This window comes from Labeo rohita, chromosome 16 (assembly GCF_022985175.1).
Source record: "Labeo rohita strain BAU-BD-2019 chromosome 16, IGBB_LRoh.1.0, whole genome shotgun sequence".
Lineage (NCBI taxonomy): Eukaryota > Metazoa > Chordata > Actinopteri > Cypriniformes > Cyprinidae > Labeo > Labeo rohita.
Window position 1 is genome coordinate 693949 of NC_066884.1, and position 15561 is coordinate 709509.

A 15561-nucleotide genomic window follows, 5' to 3' on the forward strand; every position below is an offset into this window, starting at 1 on the left:
ATGCTTTAACAGCAATCTTTATTATCATTTTGACGTGATACAGAAGCAAAATAGACTAAAACCACGCTGGTTTTGTCTGTGGTGTTTTGTATTAAATCATTGATCATGTCAGCAGCCCTAAAACCAGTGATTATGTGATCTCTCTCCTCATTTTCATCAAAAACAGCAGCTGCACAAAATAGCAAGGCAGTCTGAAAAAAAAAAAGGTTTTAGGAATGTTATATGTTTTTTTGCAAATGGTTTTGACCAAACCCAGTGTGATTTCAGTTCTTCATGTGTTGTGAGTTCTTTATTGTCCACACACTGTTGAAATCAGTGTAGTTGTGCTGTTTTGTTGTGTGTTCGTGTGTCACTCTCTCATGCTGATGTACAGCTGCTCGTTTCATGTATCTGTGATGAGATTTGTCTTTGAGGTGGTTTGGTCTGTCTGATGGCGTTTAGCAGCAGTCAGACGCTCTCTGATGTTCAGCTTCAGTCTTGTGTGGGAAATTGAGCAGTGAAGACGTGTGAGCAGAGCAAACAGACATCCAGTGACAGACCTGCGGTGCGTTTGACCTGCTGTTGCACAATGGAGAATGACACGCTCATGTCAGGTGACGCAGGTGTGAACTCCAGTGCACGCTCAACACGCATACATTTACTCGTGTGCGTTTAGCAAAGTCCTTATATGGTGTTAAAAGTGGTGAGAATGCAGGTGAGATCCAGATGATATAAAACAACACACTCATTGTTAATAAAACACCAAAAAGCAGTTTCTGTAGTTTAAGGCATTTAAATAGTGATTAAAAATGATTAAACTGCTCATGAAGTTCAAACCATTAAACTGTGATCTAAATATCTATTGTAATTACTAAAAATATTTGGATTTATTCAAATTAAAAAATGTAAACTTAATCATTTTTGTGTTGGTCAGTAGCAATATACATCCTGAAAACAAGATACGTTTGTGTAAATACTAATAGCAAGATCTCATCGTTACCCGATATTTTTTATTTTTTTTAACGTTTCTGTTTGGCTTCAGTAATTATATAATAATATTGAGATTTTAGTATTTAATTTAATTAAAATACTAATACTTAAATCCTTAAAATTAAATACTTAAAATTGTTTATATATTGCATACATACATACATACACATGCTGAAAATATATTATTTAAACATATATTTTATTATTATTAAATTAATTATTAAATTATTAATTAATTTAATACTAAATATGATAATTATATATACAATTTATATACAATAAATATGAAATAATATTAAATTAAATAATTATATTAATTATTAATTATATTATTAATTATTACTTATAATATTAAAATATAATATTAATTATATACAATTTATATATCACGTACATACATACATATATATATTGTTTAAATGTAGCATATATATTTTATTATGTATATCTAATAAATTTAATATTAAGTATGATAATTATATATACAATTTAATAACTAACAAATAATATTACATTAAAAAATAAATTAATAATATTAATTATTAACTAAAATATTATTAATTATCAATTATATTAATAATTACATATAATTATTAATAATTATATTATTTATTGATTATATATATATATAATTTATATATTACATACCTACATACATATACTTACAATATATTGTTTAAATGTAGCATATATATTTTATGTATATCTAATTAATTTAATATTAAGTATGATAATTATATATACAATTTAAATAACTAACAAAAATATTACATTAAATAATACAATTAATTATATTAATTATTAAATAGAATATTATTAATTATCAATTACATTAATAATTGCATATATATAATTGTTTATATATTACATGCATACATATACTAGAACTAATAATATATATTTAATTATTTCTAATTAATTTAATATTAAATATGATCATTATATAACCCTAACTTATTGAAATAACTAATAAATAATATTAAATTAAATATTAAATTATTTTAAAAAGTGTTTTTATTTAATTAATATAAAATATAATAATAAATACAAAATTGTAATAATAATAAATTATATTAAATAAAATAAATAATATAATTAATTATATTTTATTATATTTCATAAAAATATAAACAATTGCATGGAGATACAGTACATATATATTGTATGCTTTAACAACAGTCTGTATTATTATTTTTACCAAGTGATTTTATGTCACTTAAAAAAAAAAAACTTTGTTTAAATTTCATTATTTTAGTTATTATAATTATTCGTATTTTTATCAACTTTTCCCTTATTTCCCCAAACAGATTTGTTTTGGCGTCATTACTACACCTTGTGTTAGTTATTAATTAATTAATTAATTATCTGTGAAAATGATTTGATTTTTTTTTTTAAACGATCCTCCAGCGTTCTGTTGGTGTGTAGTTCATCTGAGCTCCGACGAACTACAACGACCAGAAGCTCTAGCGGTTTACGTCAACGTCAACGACGGGAAGTGAGTGAAACGGTGTCCTGCTAAACACGCACCGCGAAGGGTCACATTGGAAACACATCAATGTTTTGTAATAATAAACAATCTAGTAACTAATAACAGGCACTACAGTGATAAATGGATCCGTCTAAAGCAGGTAGAGGAAGATTTTAATTTCCGCCGGAATGTTTGTTTTGCCGCTCTGATGAATGCGTGTGTAAATGTCAGTCAGATACAGAAACTACAACACCTGTTCACAAAACACTGTATGCGCTCATACGAGCAACAAATGTACTGTTTTATAATATTATATGTCATATAAAAACATTTTATGGATTTCTGCGGCATCAGGAGTCATTCTGAATGAATCATGATCAACATGAATGAACTAAATGACTCTTTTGAACTGTCAGATTGAATCACTGCTGAATTACATTGATCAAACTCAGTGTTTGTGTCTGTTATGGTCTGATTATTGGACTAAATGGATGAGTAAGTGTTTTATTAATATGAATGTTATTATTTCTGCCTCCACAGAGGAGCCGCAGCTGCGACACGTGGAGAAAGATGTGCTGATTCCCAAAATGATGCGAGAGAAAGCCAAAGAGAGATGCGCTCAACACGTGGACGGTATGAATCACGCTCTTTATGTCAGAATCACACGTCTCATCCGGCCCACCGTGACCCCTGTGCACATTCACCCTCACCTGACATCAGCTCACATGGGCTTCCTCTCATTCTCACTGAGTTAAAGTCTACAGATGATGGCAGGAAATGGGTGGTGGGTCACAAACCAGCTGGCATCGCTCACAGGACTCTGATGTAGCAGTAGTGAGCTGCTCGCTGTCTGCTGTTTACACAGGCGGCATCACCTCGAGTGAACCCTCATCACGTCTGTGATGCCCCTAACCTGACGAGCTTTCAGAACAGAGCGCTGGCTACTAAAAATACAAACATAACATGAACGCATCAGGCGTCTTTTTGGGTGTCTGAGACCACAATGAAAAAAAAACACTTATCTTTCCACTGACCCAAAGTGACTCTAAGTGGATTCAATACAGTTCACCAAAAATCACACTATTTTAAAATAATAATAAATGAGAGAACAGTAAAACTTTAGATTTCAAATTTAAATTCTTTTTCAAAAACATTAATATTATTTTAAAAATGACAAACGGTTATATCCGTAAATGAAAGGAGCATATTATATTAGGGATGTCCCGGTCCGATATTGATATCAAAAATAGGTCCGATATCAGCCCAAAAAAACTCTATCGGATTATATCGGACTGCGTTAAAAATCTCCGATATAAGCAGTCCGTTCCGCTCTAAACTCCGTTACAGCTATTCTATCCAGCAGCATCCAGAGCCAGCGTGCAAAGCCCACGTGATCACAACACAGCTTGCCAGCGAAGTAGCAAAGAAAAAGAGCGATGTCGGCCGTGTGGCAGTATTTTTCATTAAAGTCCGAAAAAGACAGTGTGGCTCAGTGCAACACTTGTCATGCACAAGTTTCCCGTGGTGGAACAGAACCGGGAAAGTTTAATACGTCCAACCTCATCGCGCCTTTGAAGCAGCATCACAAAACTCTGCATGAGGACTTTCACAAGACCACCGAGTTAAAGAAACAATCCTCTGGCAACTTCAAGCAGCCAACGCTGCCTGAAACCCTCGCAAAGCCTGACAAATTCCCAAGAGATAGCAAAAAGGCATTAACCTTAACAGAAAAGATATGCCAGTTTATTGTGCTCGCTGACCAGCCACTGTCGGTGGTGAGTAATATCGGGTTTAAACGCTTAATTGAACACCTCGAGCCTCGCTACGTTATGCCCAGCCGCCACTACATTGTCGACAAAACCATACCCCAGATGCATAAAGAAGTTAAAGAGTGTATTGCTATGCATCTGGATAAAGCAAGTGCTTTTAGCTTCACCACTGACATCTGGATCTCAGACCACTGTCCGCTATCTTTATTGAGTCTGACTGCGCACTGGATAGACGCTGACTTTACTTTGCAGAGAGCAGTTTTACATGCACGCGAGTTCAGAGGTTCACACACAGCTATATTTATATTTATTTTGTTTGCACTATTTTTTGTGGATAGTAAATGCAACGATCTCATTCTTTCGGGCAGTGTGTGTGAAATTGAAACTTTGGACACTCAACCTTTAGCAGTTGGTCAATTAACAATATTTTTTTTTTTTCTTATGTTCCTGCTCTCAGCTGTTGCTACCATTTGCTGATGGTAAAAAATAAATAACTGAAGTGACCTTTAATTAGTATTTTGCACTTTAAAAAATATATTTTTGTTTATTCAGTTAAGATATTTTACAGGGTCTTAATATTTATTCTTTAATTATTTTTTTATATATTCTTATGTAAAAGGTTCACATTTATGCAACCAATAGTTAATAAATTGGTCGTTTTTTTCCATACTTACTGTTGCTGACTTTTGTTCTCAGTTTGATCTAGCCGTTCATACATTCCACACAACGAAATAGGTAAAAGTATTCATGATTTGTGATGATTATTGTATCGGATTTGTATCGGTATCGGTTAGTACTGAAGGCTGCAATATCGGTATCATATCGGAAGTTAAAACGTTGTATCGGGACATCCCTATATTATATAAATATATAAAATATTTATTAAACATTGTTTGATTTACTAATCCAAATATTCCCAAACTTTTTGTTAGCCAAATATCTAAATATTTCTTAAAGTCCTTTTGAGAGTTTAAGTTAATATTTCATTAATTTAACAAGAACAACTGTTTTACAGTTTACAGTTCTCTGATGTTGGTTCATGGTCACATGACATATATATATATACATATACAGTAGTCAAAACTTGAAGTGGATCAAAACCTTTCATCAAAGTTGTCCTAAAACCAAAACAATACACGTTCTTGTCTTAGGACAATTTTTATTAACTTTTTTGATCCACTTCAAATGTTGACTACTGTGTGTGTGGTGTGTGTGTATATATATACATATATATATATATATATATATATATATATATATACACACACACACTACCAGTCAATTTTTTTTAAAGAAGTCTCTTCTGCTCAAAAAAGCCTGTATTTATTTGATCCAAAGTACAGTAAAATCCGTAACATATTTTTACTATTTAAAATAACTGTTTCTATGTGAATATGTGTTAAAATGTAATTTATTTCTGTGATGTGCAGCTGAATTTTCAGCATCATTACTCCAGTCTTCAGTGTCACATGATCCTTCAGAAATCATTCTAATATGCTGATTTGCTACACATAAGACATTATTAACATATTACTATTATTATTATTATTATTATTATTATTATTATCAATATTTAAAAGTTTAGTGTGTTTTTTCAGGATTCTTTGAATTTAAAGATTTAAAGATCAGCATTTATTTGAAATAAAAAGCTTTTGTAACATTATACACTCCACCATTCAAACGCTTGCAGTCAGTATAATTTTTTTTTAAAGAAATTATAGAAATGAATGCTTTTATTTAGCAATTTGAATGCTTTAAATTGATCAAAAGTGATGATAAAGACATTTATAATGTTACGAATGATTTCTGTTTCAGATAAATACTGTTCTTCTGAACGTTTGATTTTTCAAAGAAACCTGAAAACCTCTATTAAGCTGTTTTTATTAATATTAATAATAATAATAATAATTATTATTATAATATTAATAATGAATGTTTTTGAGCACCAAATCGGAATATTAGAATGGTTTCTGATAGATCATGTGACTGGAGTAATGATGCTGAAAATTCAGCTTTGAAATAAAAGATATAAATTATATTTTAAAATATATTAAAATAGAAAACGTTATTTCAAATAGTAACAATATTTCGAAATTGTACTGTTTTTGCTGTATTTTGGATCAAGTAAACGCAGGCTTGTTGAGCAGAAGAGACTTCTTTAAAAAACATTAATAATCGTACTTTTCAAAAACTTTTGACTGGTTGTGTGTGTGTGTGTATATATATATATATATATATGTTTATATATGTACACTGCCCTCCAAAAGTTTGGAAATGCCCTAGAAAAGTGGAAAAGTGGGGTTTTGGACAATATTGGCATGAATCCTTTTTAATTTGTGATAATTTTGCACTGATAAGGGACAACACAAACTACGAAAACATATTTTATTACATAAACAGTTTATACAAAGAAAAGGGCAGTTTATACACTCACACACACAGTATTATAATATAAATACATTTTATAATCTTACAATAAAACAATCAAAATAAATCATTTACTAAAAAATGTTTTAGAACCAACTAACACTAAAAGTTACAATACGAATATTTATGTCTTAAATTCTGTACTTTCAGATGTTCAGATCCTCAGGCTTTTATTCTGGAGGAATATTGATAAAATGAAATGATGTGAATGAAAATAAAGTGGCTTCAGAAATGCATGTTAAATGCTTGTGAGGTTATATATGTATGTGGTTTACATTTAATGTTAATGCTTATTTAATTGTTGTTAAATTTTATTCATTGGCATCTAAGAGCACAGATTGCAGTGAGCATATGCTTCGTCACCGAGATTCCTGGCCCCAAAAAGTTTGAGAACCCCTGAAATGTATCACAATTTGAGTTTTAATTTGATTAATTGTGCAGCTCCATTTGTTCATTTGAATGTTTGCAGTGATTAGTAGCTTCTTATCATCTCATCAGCTGTGTGACAGTCAACAGGTCAGCTGGTTAACTAGTTAAGTGTTGTTCATCATGGAGCGAGCGCTAAGACGTTCAGATTTAAAGACACACTCAGACAGTGTTAGCTGTAAGGTTGCAGCGTGTTGTGTTGTGGTGTGTGGGAATGTGTTTTATGTTTGCTCTCAGCGACTGATGTTTGTAGTTGTTGTAGTATTTCTCCTCGTGTGCGCGCGTGGAAACCCCCTCCTGACGTTTACTGAAGGCTTTCACACCTTTGCGCCGCAGCGCTGCAGGGACGAGTGTTTTAGCGTGTTGTGCACACACGTGACCGCCTGATGAAAGTGCCGGCTGTAGTCGTACTGAGACCACAGCGCGAGCAAGACATTCTGCAGTTTACACTCGGTTTCAGATGTTCAACTGCCACGCACGCTTGTGCCACAGTCAATCATTGTGTTTAATGCGCTCGTGGACTTATCGATAAGGTCACGTTGTTCAAGTGAAAATCATGTTTAGAAGGATTTGTCCAAACAGAATCTTTAATCCATGAATGCGTTTAGGGGCAAATCAACCAAATCAATCTTGGCTAAAATTTTATGTAGATTTTTATTTTTCTGGTGAAAGAAATCCAAAGAAGAAAGCCAACATTTTAAGTGTCATGATGAATATTTACTATTTAATGCTCTAAGTAGAGGAGGGTCAAAATGACAGTTTAAAAATGAGAAAAAGGCACTTTTTTGTGTGCTGTTCCTTAAAGTTTGCATGCCTGTAACTCAGGAAGTCTTAAAGATATCTTAATGCCCTTTTAGATTTTGCTTCTTAACAAACGTTTCTGTTGGTGTCTTAATTTTTAAGGCCCTATTTACAGAGATCCTGGGATCTAAATATGGCTTGAAACTGTAAATTGTTCAATTTTACACAATGTCAGCGGTCAAAAACTAAATGTAGGTCACTTTGCACATACCTGACACTTCTTTTCTTTCAAAGAAGAATGTCTGAAGAACAAATAATGTTGAAATGAGAAATATATCTTGTTTTCCTCTATCACAACAATTGCATAGATCACACCTCTCCGAGTGCCAGAAATATCCTTTTCCCAAAGTTTGCAGACCTGTAACTCAAGAAATATTAAAGATACCTCAATATCCTTTTAGATTCTCATTTTTAACAGACATTTCTTTTGGAATTGTAATTTTCAAGGCTCTGTACGATTAATTTCCAGAGATATGGAGATCTCAATGCAACTTCATATACAAATTGTTGAATTATTTCCCTCTTTCAAGGGTCAAAAACCAAATCTGCGTCACTTTACATACAGCTGATACTTATTATATTAAAGGAAGAATGTATGAAGAACAAATAATATTAAACCTAGAAATGTAGCTTGTTTTCCTCTATCAAAACAATTGCATAGAACAGACCTGTGTGTGAGTGCCAAAAATTTTCTTTCCCCAAAGTTTGCATACTCAAGAAATCTTAAAGACATCTTAATGCCCTTTTAGATATAGGTTCTTAACAATCATTTCTGTTGGTATCTTAATTTTGAAGGCCCTATGTGATTTATTTCCAGAGATAAATATGGCTTGAAACTGTAAATTGTTACATTTTACACATTTTCAGTGGTCAAAAAACAAATGTGGGTCAGTTTGCTCTGATGATACTTATTATATTTAAAGAAGAATGTATGAGGAAATGAATAATATTGAACCTAGAAATGTAGCTACATAGAACTGACCCGTATCCCAGTGCCAAAATTGTTCTTTCCCCAAAGTTTGCGTCCCTCTAACTCAAGAAGTGTTAAAGATATCATAAAATCATTCTAGATTCTGCTTCCAGAGACACTTTTCTTTCAGAGTCATCATTTTTAAGGCCCTGTATGGTTCAATTCCAGAGATAATGGGATCTCAAAGCTGTAACATGTAGACATTTATTCTTCCAAATATCCCTGAACCTGATTCTAATATAGAATCTCATGAACGGACTACTGAGAGTGTTAATGTGCATCAGCTTCACTATTTCTGTGTGTTCAATGCAATTGTTTTGACAGAAGGAAACTTGATGCGTTTCTAGTTTCAACTTTATTTGTTCTTCAGACTTTGTCTTTAAGAGAAAATGAGTTTTGTTTGTTTTTAACGTGACCAACATTTAGTTTTTGATCACTGGAAATGCAAAACAGTTTAACAATTTACTCCTGGAGCCATATTGAGAGCCCTGTATCTCTGGAACTGAACTATATAATGCTTTAAAAATTAAGTTACTAAAAGAAAAGTTTGTTAAAAAACCAAATCTAAAAGGGCACTAAGATATCGCTAACACTTTTTGAGTTACAGGCATGCAAACTTTGAGAAAAAGAACATAAAACGACATTTTATTGATTACAGTGAGACGCACAGCCTGAGTCTTGTTTTGCACTGTGGTGAGGAACTGTGTGTGTGTGTGTGTGTCACTGATGGTCTCTGAGACGAGTGGAGTGTTTGTGGAGTGTTTATCTTCATGTTTATGCATCAGATGATCTTCATATGTATCAGATTAGTCTCACGCTTCTGCTCTCTGGAATTGGTTTTGCTGGATCTGCTCTGCATACAGATGAAAGCCCATCATCAGTCAGAGACCAGTAATTACAATGATGTTTTGTGGAGCTTTGAGACGCGGGACAAGAGCTAATTAATGTTTGACAGGACCCCGATAACACCAACGGCAGCGGCCCTTCAGCAGCCTTTTCACACACATTCATTCAGTGGGTTCAGCTCCTCCACGCTCACTCGTGTGCTGCACGTGTTTGTTGACTGTGGCAGTGAATCAGGGGAATGTCCAGCTGTTTGGAGAGAAACCACTCAAACGAATCTTGTTCTGTGTTTGTAGCGTTCAATCACTGCTGTAAGGACGCCGGCTTCTTCATGGTGTTCAAGTGTCGAGAGGAGAACGCCGCTCTGAAAGAGTGTCTGACGCAACAGTGAGTGTCTTCAGCATCAGCAGCATCCTCATCCTCATAAACAAGAATTATCCCAAAAATAATAATGATTTAATACATTTTATTGTAATATAAAGAATTAGATTTTAAAGTTTTAAAGAAATTATTTTAAAGTTTATTATTATTATTAATATTATCATTTATTTTTCACTTTTTTTTTCACTTATTTTAAAACAATATAACTGGATATGATGCAACATTTACATTTGGCCCACAATCAAGATTTTTGATGCTTTGTATTAAAAGGTTCTGACAGCTCTGGTCTGGTTGGTGTATTCATCCAGATACCCTAAAAATGACTGAATAACTTGAAAAATAAAAACAATGTAAGTGACTTTGACAAAAAAAAAAAAAAAAATTAGAAACGTGAAGATAATAATAATTATTATATTATTTTATTATTATAATATTATTATTATTATTATTAAATAATGATTTCATACATTTGTTACAGTTACATTTTTTAATTTTAATGTAATATAGTGAATTTTATTTAAAAATGTAAATGTCTATTTGGTGTCCAGATATCAAAAAAATGACTGACAATAACTTGAAAAATAAAAACAATAAGTGACTGACTAAACATTTATTTAGAAACATGAAGATAATAGTAATAATAATAATTATTATTATTATTATTATTATTATTATTGTTCTTAAATAATGATTTAATACATTTTTGTTACAGTTTTATTTTTAGATTTTAATGTAATATAGTGATTTTTTTTTATATATATATATATATATTTTTTTTTTTTTTAATTTAATTGGGCATTTCTGGTCCATTTGGTGTCCAGATATCCTAAAAATGACTGACAATAACTTGAAAAATAAAAACAATCTAAGTGACTGACTAAAAATTATTTTAGAAACAAGTAATAATGATTTCATTTCAGCTGTAACATTTTTGTTACAGTTTAATTTGTTAAAATTCAATATAATATAGGGAATTTTTTTTTTAATATACATTTTAAAATATAAATGGGCAATTCTGGTCTAGTTGGTCCAGAAATCCTAAAAAGCATTATGCATCAATAACAGGCTGAAATGTTTGCAGAAAAAAATATATGAAGTAGTTTTGTTTATATTTTTTATTTGTATTATCAGTTATTAATTATATATTTTTTATTAGTTCATTAAAACTTTGGAGTGGCTTTAATATTTAATTTAATATGTATTAATGTATTATTTTTATAATTTTCATTATTAATTATGTGCATTTATGATGTTATTAAAACACTGTAGTGGCTTTGTTTTTAAAAATACAAAAACTTTGTCTTTTGAAGTTGTCTTTTGCCAGTAAAGTTGTCTTGTAAAGTTGATAATTTCATGACATTCACAATACAAATATTCATTAGTTAAAAAAATGCAAATTGTGTTTGAAAACATGGTCAAATTGATCAAATAGTTTTGTATATTTTTTTTTTATCAATGATTTTTTATGATGTTATTAAAGCACTGGGTGTTTTTTTTTTAAATATAAAATATTTGAGAGTATTTTTTTTTTTTTTTTTTTTTTTTTTTTTTTTTGTCTGCTAAATTGAAGTTACAGATGTTCGTAACTGTGTCTCAAAGTCTCTAAAAATTATTTTAATTTTTTTTTTTTTGACAGGGCAAAATTCAGGTTAATAAGACAAGATAATTTCATGATATTTACAATTTAAACATTGTCAAGTTAGAAAATGATGTTCATTTGATAAAAATCTGAAACGTAAGTGTTTTCATGTGTATTATTAGTTGATGTGCGAGTGTGTTCTGAAGTTGTTTGTCGTCTTCACTCTCAGTTATAAGGATCCTGCGTTCTTCGAGGAGTGCAAACAGGAGTATCTGAGAGAGAAACGTGAATACGAACAGACGGGGATTCCAGCCAAAAACAGGAAGCAGAAACTTCCCACCAGCATGTAGATAGACATGATGATGAACACTGCAGTGAGGATGATGAGGATGATGAGGATGATGGACCATGAAAGTCATTTCTGGCCGTTTTTGGAGACGACGGACATTCTCTCGATCTGTTGCTTCAGTGTGGTTTATATTCATGATTAGCTCTTATAAATCATCACAGCCACCTAAAGCCTAATAAAAATTCATAGAGAATGTTTTTGAATCACATCAGATGTGTATCGTCCCACCGACCCCGGGGAATTACAGCTGCAGAACCTCAAATCAGACGCCTGCTTTTTGTTTGTTTGTTCTAAAATACAACCACAGAGATATTCATGATGCTCATGTTTGGATGGATTTTCAATCAGTTTGTGCTTCAAATTCAAGAAATGAAGTTGTTCAGTCAGAACTTATACAATTAAGTGTCTGTAATTGTTTCATTGTAGCAACATTTTTTTATGCAAAATATAATTAAATGGTGATATTGTTTGGTGTTATAGATTTGTAAAGACGTTTCAGTTTTTGCTTACCAACACTGCATTTATTTGATCAAAGATACAGTCAAAATTGAGATATATTATTCCAATTCAGAAAAACTGTTTTCTATGTTAATATCTGTTAAAATGTAATTTATTTCTGTGATCAAATCTGGATTTTCAGCATCATTACTCATGTTCAGTCAGATGATCCTATTAGAAATCATTCTAATACACTGATTTGCTGCTCAAGAAACAGTTCTGATTATTATTAATGTTGAAAACAGTTGTGCCGCACAATATTTTTATGGAAACTCTCATAGATTTTATTTTTTTTAGGATTCACAGATGAATAGAAAGTTTAAAAGAACAGCATTTATTTAAAGTAGAAATCTTTTGTACCATTATGTCTTCACTATCACTTTTGACCAATTTAATGCATTCTTGAATGAAAGTATTCATTTATAATCTTACTGAAAAATTTAAATAATAATGCAGACATTTAACTAATTAACGGTAATTGTTTATGAATATGCAAAATCAAATGTGATCCTCATAAAAGCTGGATCATCCTACATGGATAGTTTAATAAACCATACGAATATGAGAGACAGAAACAATCTAACACTCAAAAAACAAATCAAAATCCTTTGAAGATGAGAAGATTCAGTTGGTGCTGAGGGTCATAAGAGCATCAGATACAATTTATATTTATCCTTCAAATGCAAAGTTACAATAATTACAGAGTGTATCATCACAGAATCACGTCTCAATCCTTCACACGTACAATAACGTTACATCAGACCAGCCTTTAATAATCTTAACCCTTAGAATTAAGCAGAAAAAATCTTCACATGTATTATTTATTGAATATTTACAAACTTTTCAGGATTGATAATCCCAAAAAATAATCTACTGTACATTGCATTTTGGTTCACAGATCTGTCGCAGTAGAGCCGAACGTGTTTCACGTCAAATCACACTTCCAAACCTTTCCGGTGTCCGTCTGCGGATCGGCTCTCCGTGATGAGGATTGTGGTCACGTGACAGCTGTCAAATCAAATGGGCAAATGCATTACAAGCGTTTAAACACAAGACAACCTTTGATACCAGTTTGTTTGTCAAAGTCCAGCCCGTAGCACTGTCATAAGTTTTATATACACGTACAATCGATTTTTCATCGTCTTTGTGCTTCACATTTCTTTTAAACAGGACAGAACGTGGTTTGTGTCAAGATGAAACATTTCACTGTGATCTGTGACAAACCCTCGTCCGTCATTAGAAACGCAGACTTATTAATGCCTTTAAGGCAGCTTGTTTCAGATTTTGGCCATATGTATTTTTACAAACATCTTTGAACGTAAAATTTACTTCAGATGATTCATCAGTGCATGTTATTTTAATGAAAAAGAAACATTGTAATCATTCATCAACACATAAGATTTAGAAGAAACCCCTTCACGATCAAATTTATGGTTAACAAAATCTAATTTTCTCAATGAATACTCATCAATTACAGAAGTAAAATGGCTTGTTTCATGTTGACTTTAAACAAGGATCCCACAGCTTCAGTTTCTGATTCTTCACAACTGCAAGAATCTTAAATATAGCAATAAGAGGCCAAACACAACAAGATGAGGAGCTTTAAAGATGATTTTAGTCAAAATGGCTGAAAAAAAATCTAATGCAATCGCTAGTAATATGATACAATAGCGTATCACTTTTGACCAACAGGTGGCGCTGTTGTTAAATTGGTGTGTTGTGGTCAGTGTGAGTTGACAACGACACACATTAAGTTTGGTGTGAATATCTCAAAGCTTTTGCAAAGATACAGCCTCAGATGCAGTCTGGCATCACGCTAGCAAATTCTTTAATGCGCTAAATGAAAACGGTTTTGTCTATCGACACGAAATCCGTCATTTTTGCTGCCATTTGGTGAAAATTAGACCAAGGCTCTAGGTGGAGTTCAAAAAAGTTTGTTTCATAGAAAATCAAATGTTGGACAGACTGGCCTAAAATACAAATTTTTTATATCTCCTGTCCACTAGGTGGCACTGTGGCGAAACTGTGCAAGTACTCCCATGTTATGATTATTATAACACACACCAATTTTGGTGTAAATACGCTGAAGTGTTTTGGAGATGTAGCCTCGTGTTTATTTTGGTGTACCTTTCGTCAAATTCGTTCGTTATTTGAGAACGGTTTGACTTATCAACTAGAATTCCAAAACTTTGTGTTGGTGTGGTCTGAAGATCATCTGGTTCAAATTAGGTGAAAACTGGACCAACGGTCTACATGGAGTCGGACAGCAAATTCAGATGATTACGGCATAACTGGTATCGATGTTCTCGGCGTGATCCGAGGAATCTATCAAGATTAATCTTGTGACAATAGGCAAAACTACTTTTAAATATCATTGTAATGCCCCAAAATGCTTCATAGAATACATAATTTTACAAAAAAAAAATATATATTTTGGACATAGGAACACTGGGTATCATTCAACTTGGTATGTCATATCGAATGTAAAATGACCAGTCTTGTAATTTTTGGCCAAAAATTATAATGAGAAGTTATAATCAAAAATATCAATTTTTCATATCTCCTGTCCACTAGGTGGCACTGTGGCGAAACTGTGCAAGTACTTCCATGTTATGATTATTATAACACACCAATTTTGGTGTAAATACGTTGTTTTTGTAAGTGTTTTGGAGATGTAGCCTCATGTTTATTTTGGTGTACCTTTTGTCAAATTCGTTCGTTATTTGAGAACGGTTGGACCAGTCAACTGGAATTCCATAACTTTGTGTTGGTGTGGTCTGAAGATCATCTGGTTCAAATTAGGTGAAAACTGGACCAACGGTCTACATGGAGTCGGACAGCAAATTCAGATGATTACGACATAACTGGTATTGATGTTCTCGGCGTGATCCGAGGAATCTATCAAGATTAATCTTGTGACAATAGGCAAAACTACTTTTAAATATCATTGTAATGCCCCAAAATGCTTCATAGAATACATCATTTTACAAAAAAAAAAAAATATATATATATATATTTTGGACATGGGAACATCGGGTATCGTTCAACTTGGTATGTCATACCGAATGTAAAATGACCAGT

The 15561-nt window shown here is 32.0% G+C and overlaps 1 protein-coding gene across 2 annotated transcripts; it reads left to right on the forward strand.

Annotated features, from left to right (window-relative positions):
• Positions 1 to 2407: 2407 nt before the first annotated feature.
• cmc1 (C-x(9)-C motif containing 1) lies at positions 2408 to 12583 on the forward strand. Of its 2 annotated transcripts, none has more exons than XM_051130924.1 (4): positions 2408 to 2464; positions 2978 to 3070; positions 9970 to 10060; positions 11863 to 12583. In XM_051130924.1, the coding sequence occupies exons 2-4, from the start codon at positions 3025 to 3027 to the stop codon at positions 11981 to 11983; spliced, it is 258 nt and encodes an 85-aa protein (XP_050986881.1). In that variant the 5' UTR covers positions 2408 to 2464; positions 2978 to 3024; the 3' UTR covers positions 11984 to 12583. The 2 variants fall into 2 exon arrangements, with proteins under 2 accessions (XP_050986881.1, XP_050986880.1); XM_051130923.1 differs by having other exon boundaries at positions 2456 to 2597; positions 11863 to 12568.
• The last annotated feature ends 2978 nt before the right edge of the window (positions 12584 to 15561 follow it).

What these genes read in the sequence shown, in the direction of transcription:
- cmc1 (XM_051130923.1), top strand. An exon ending in ATGCGCTCAACACGTGGACG is followed by an intron (nt 3,071 to 9,969) that starts GTATGAATCACG and finishes CTGTGTTTGTAG; the next exon opens with CGTTCAATCACTGCTGTAAG. An exon ending in AAAGAGTGTCTGACGCAACA is followed by an intron (nt 10,061 to 11,862) that starts GTGAGTGTCTTC and finishes CTTCACTCTCAG; the next exon opens with TTATAAGGATCCTGCGTTCT.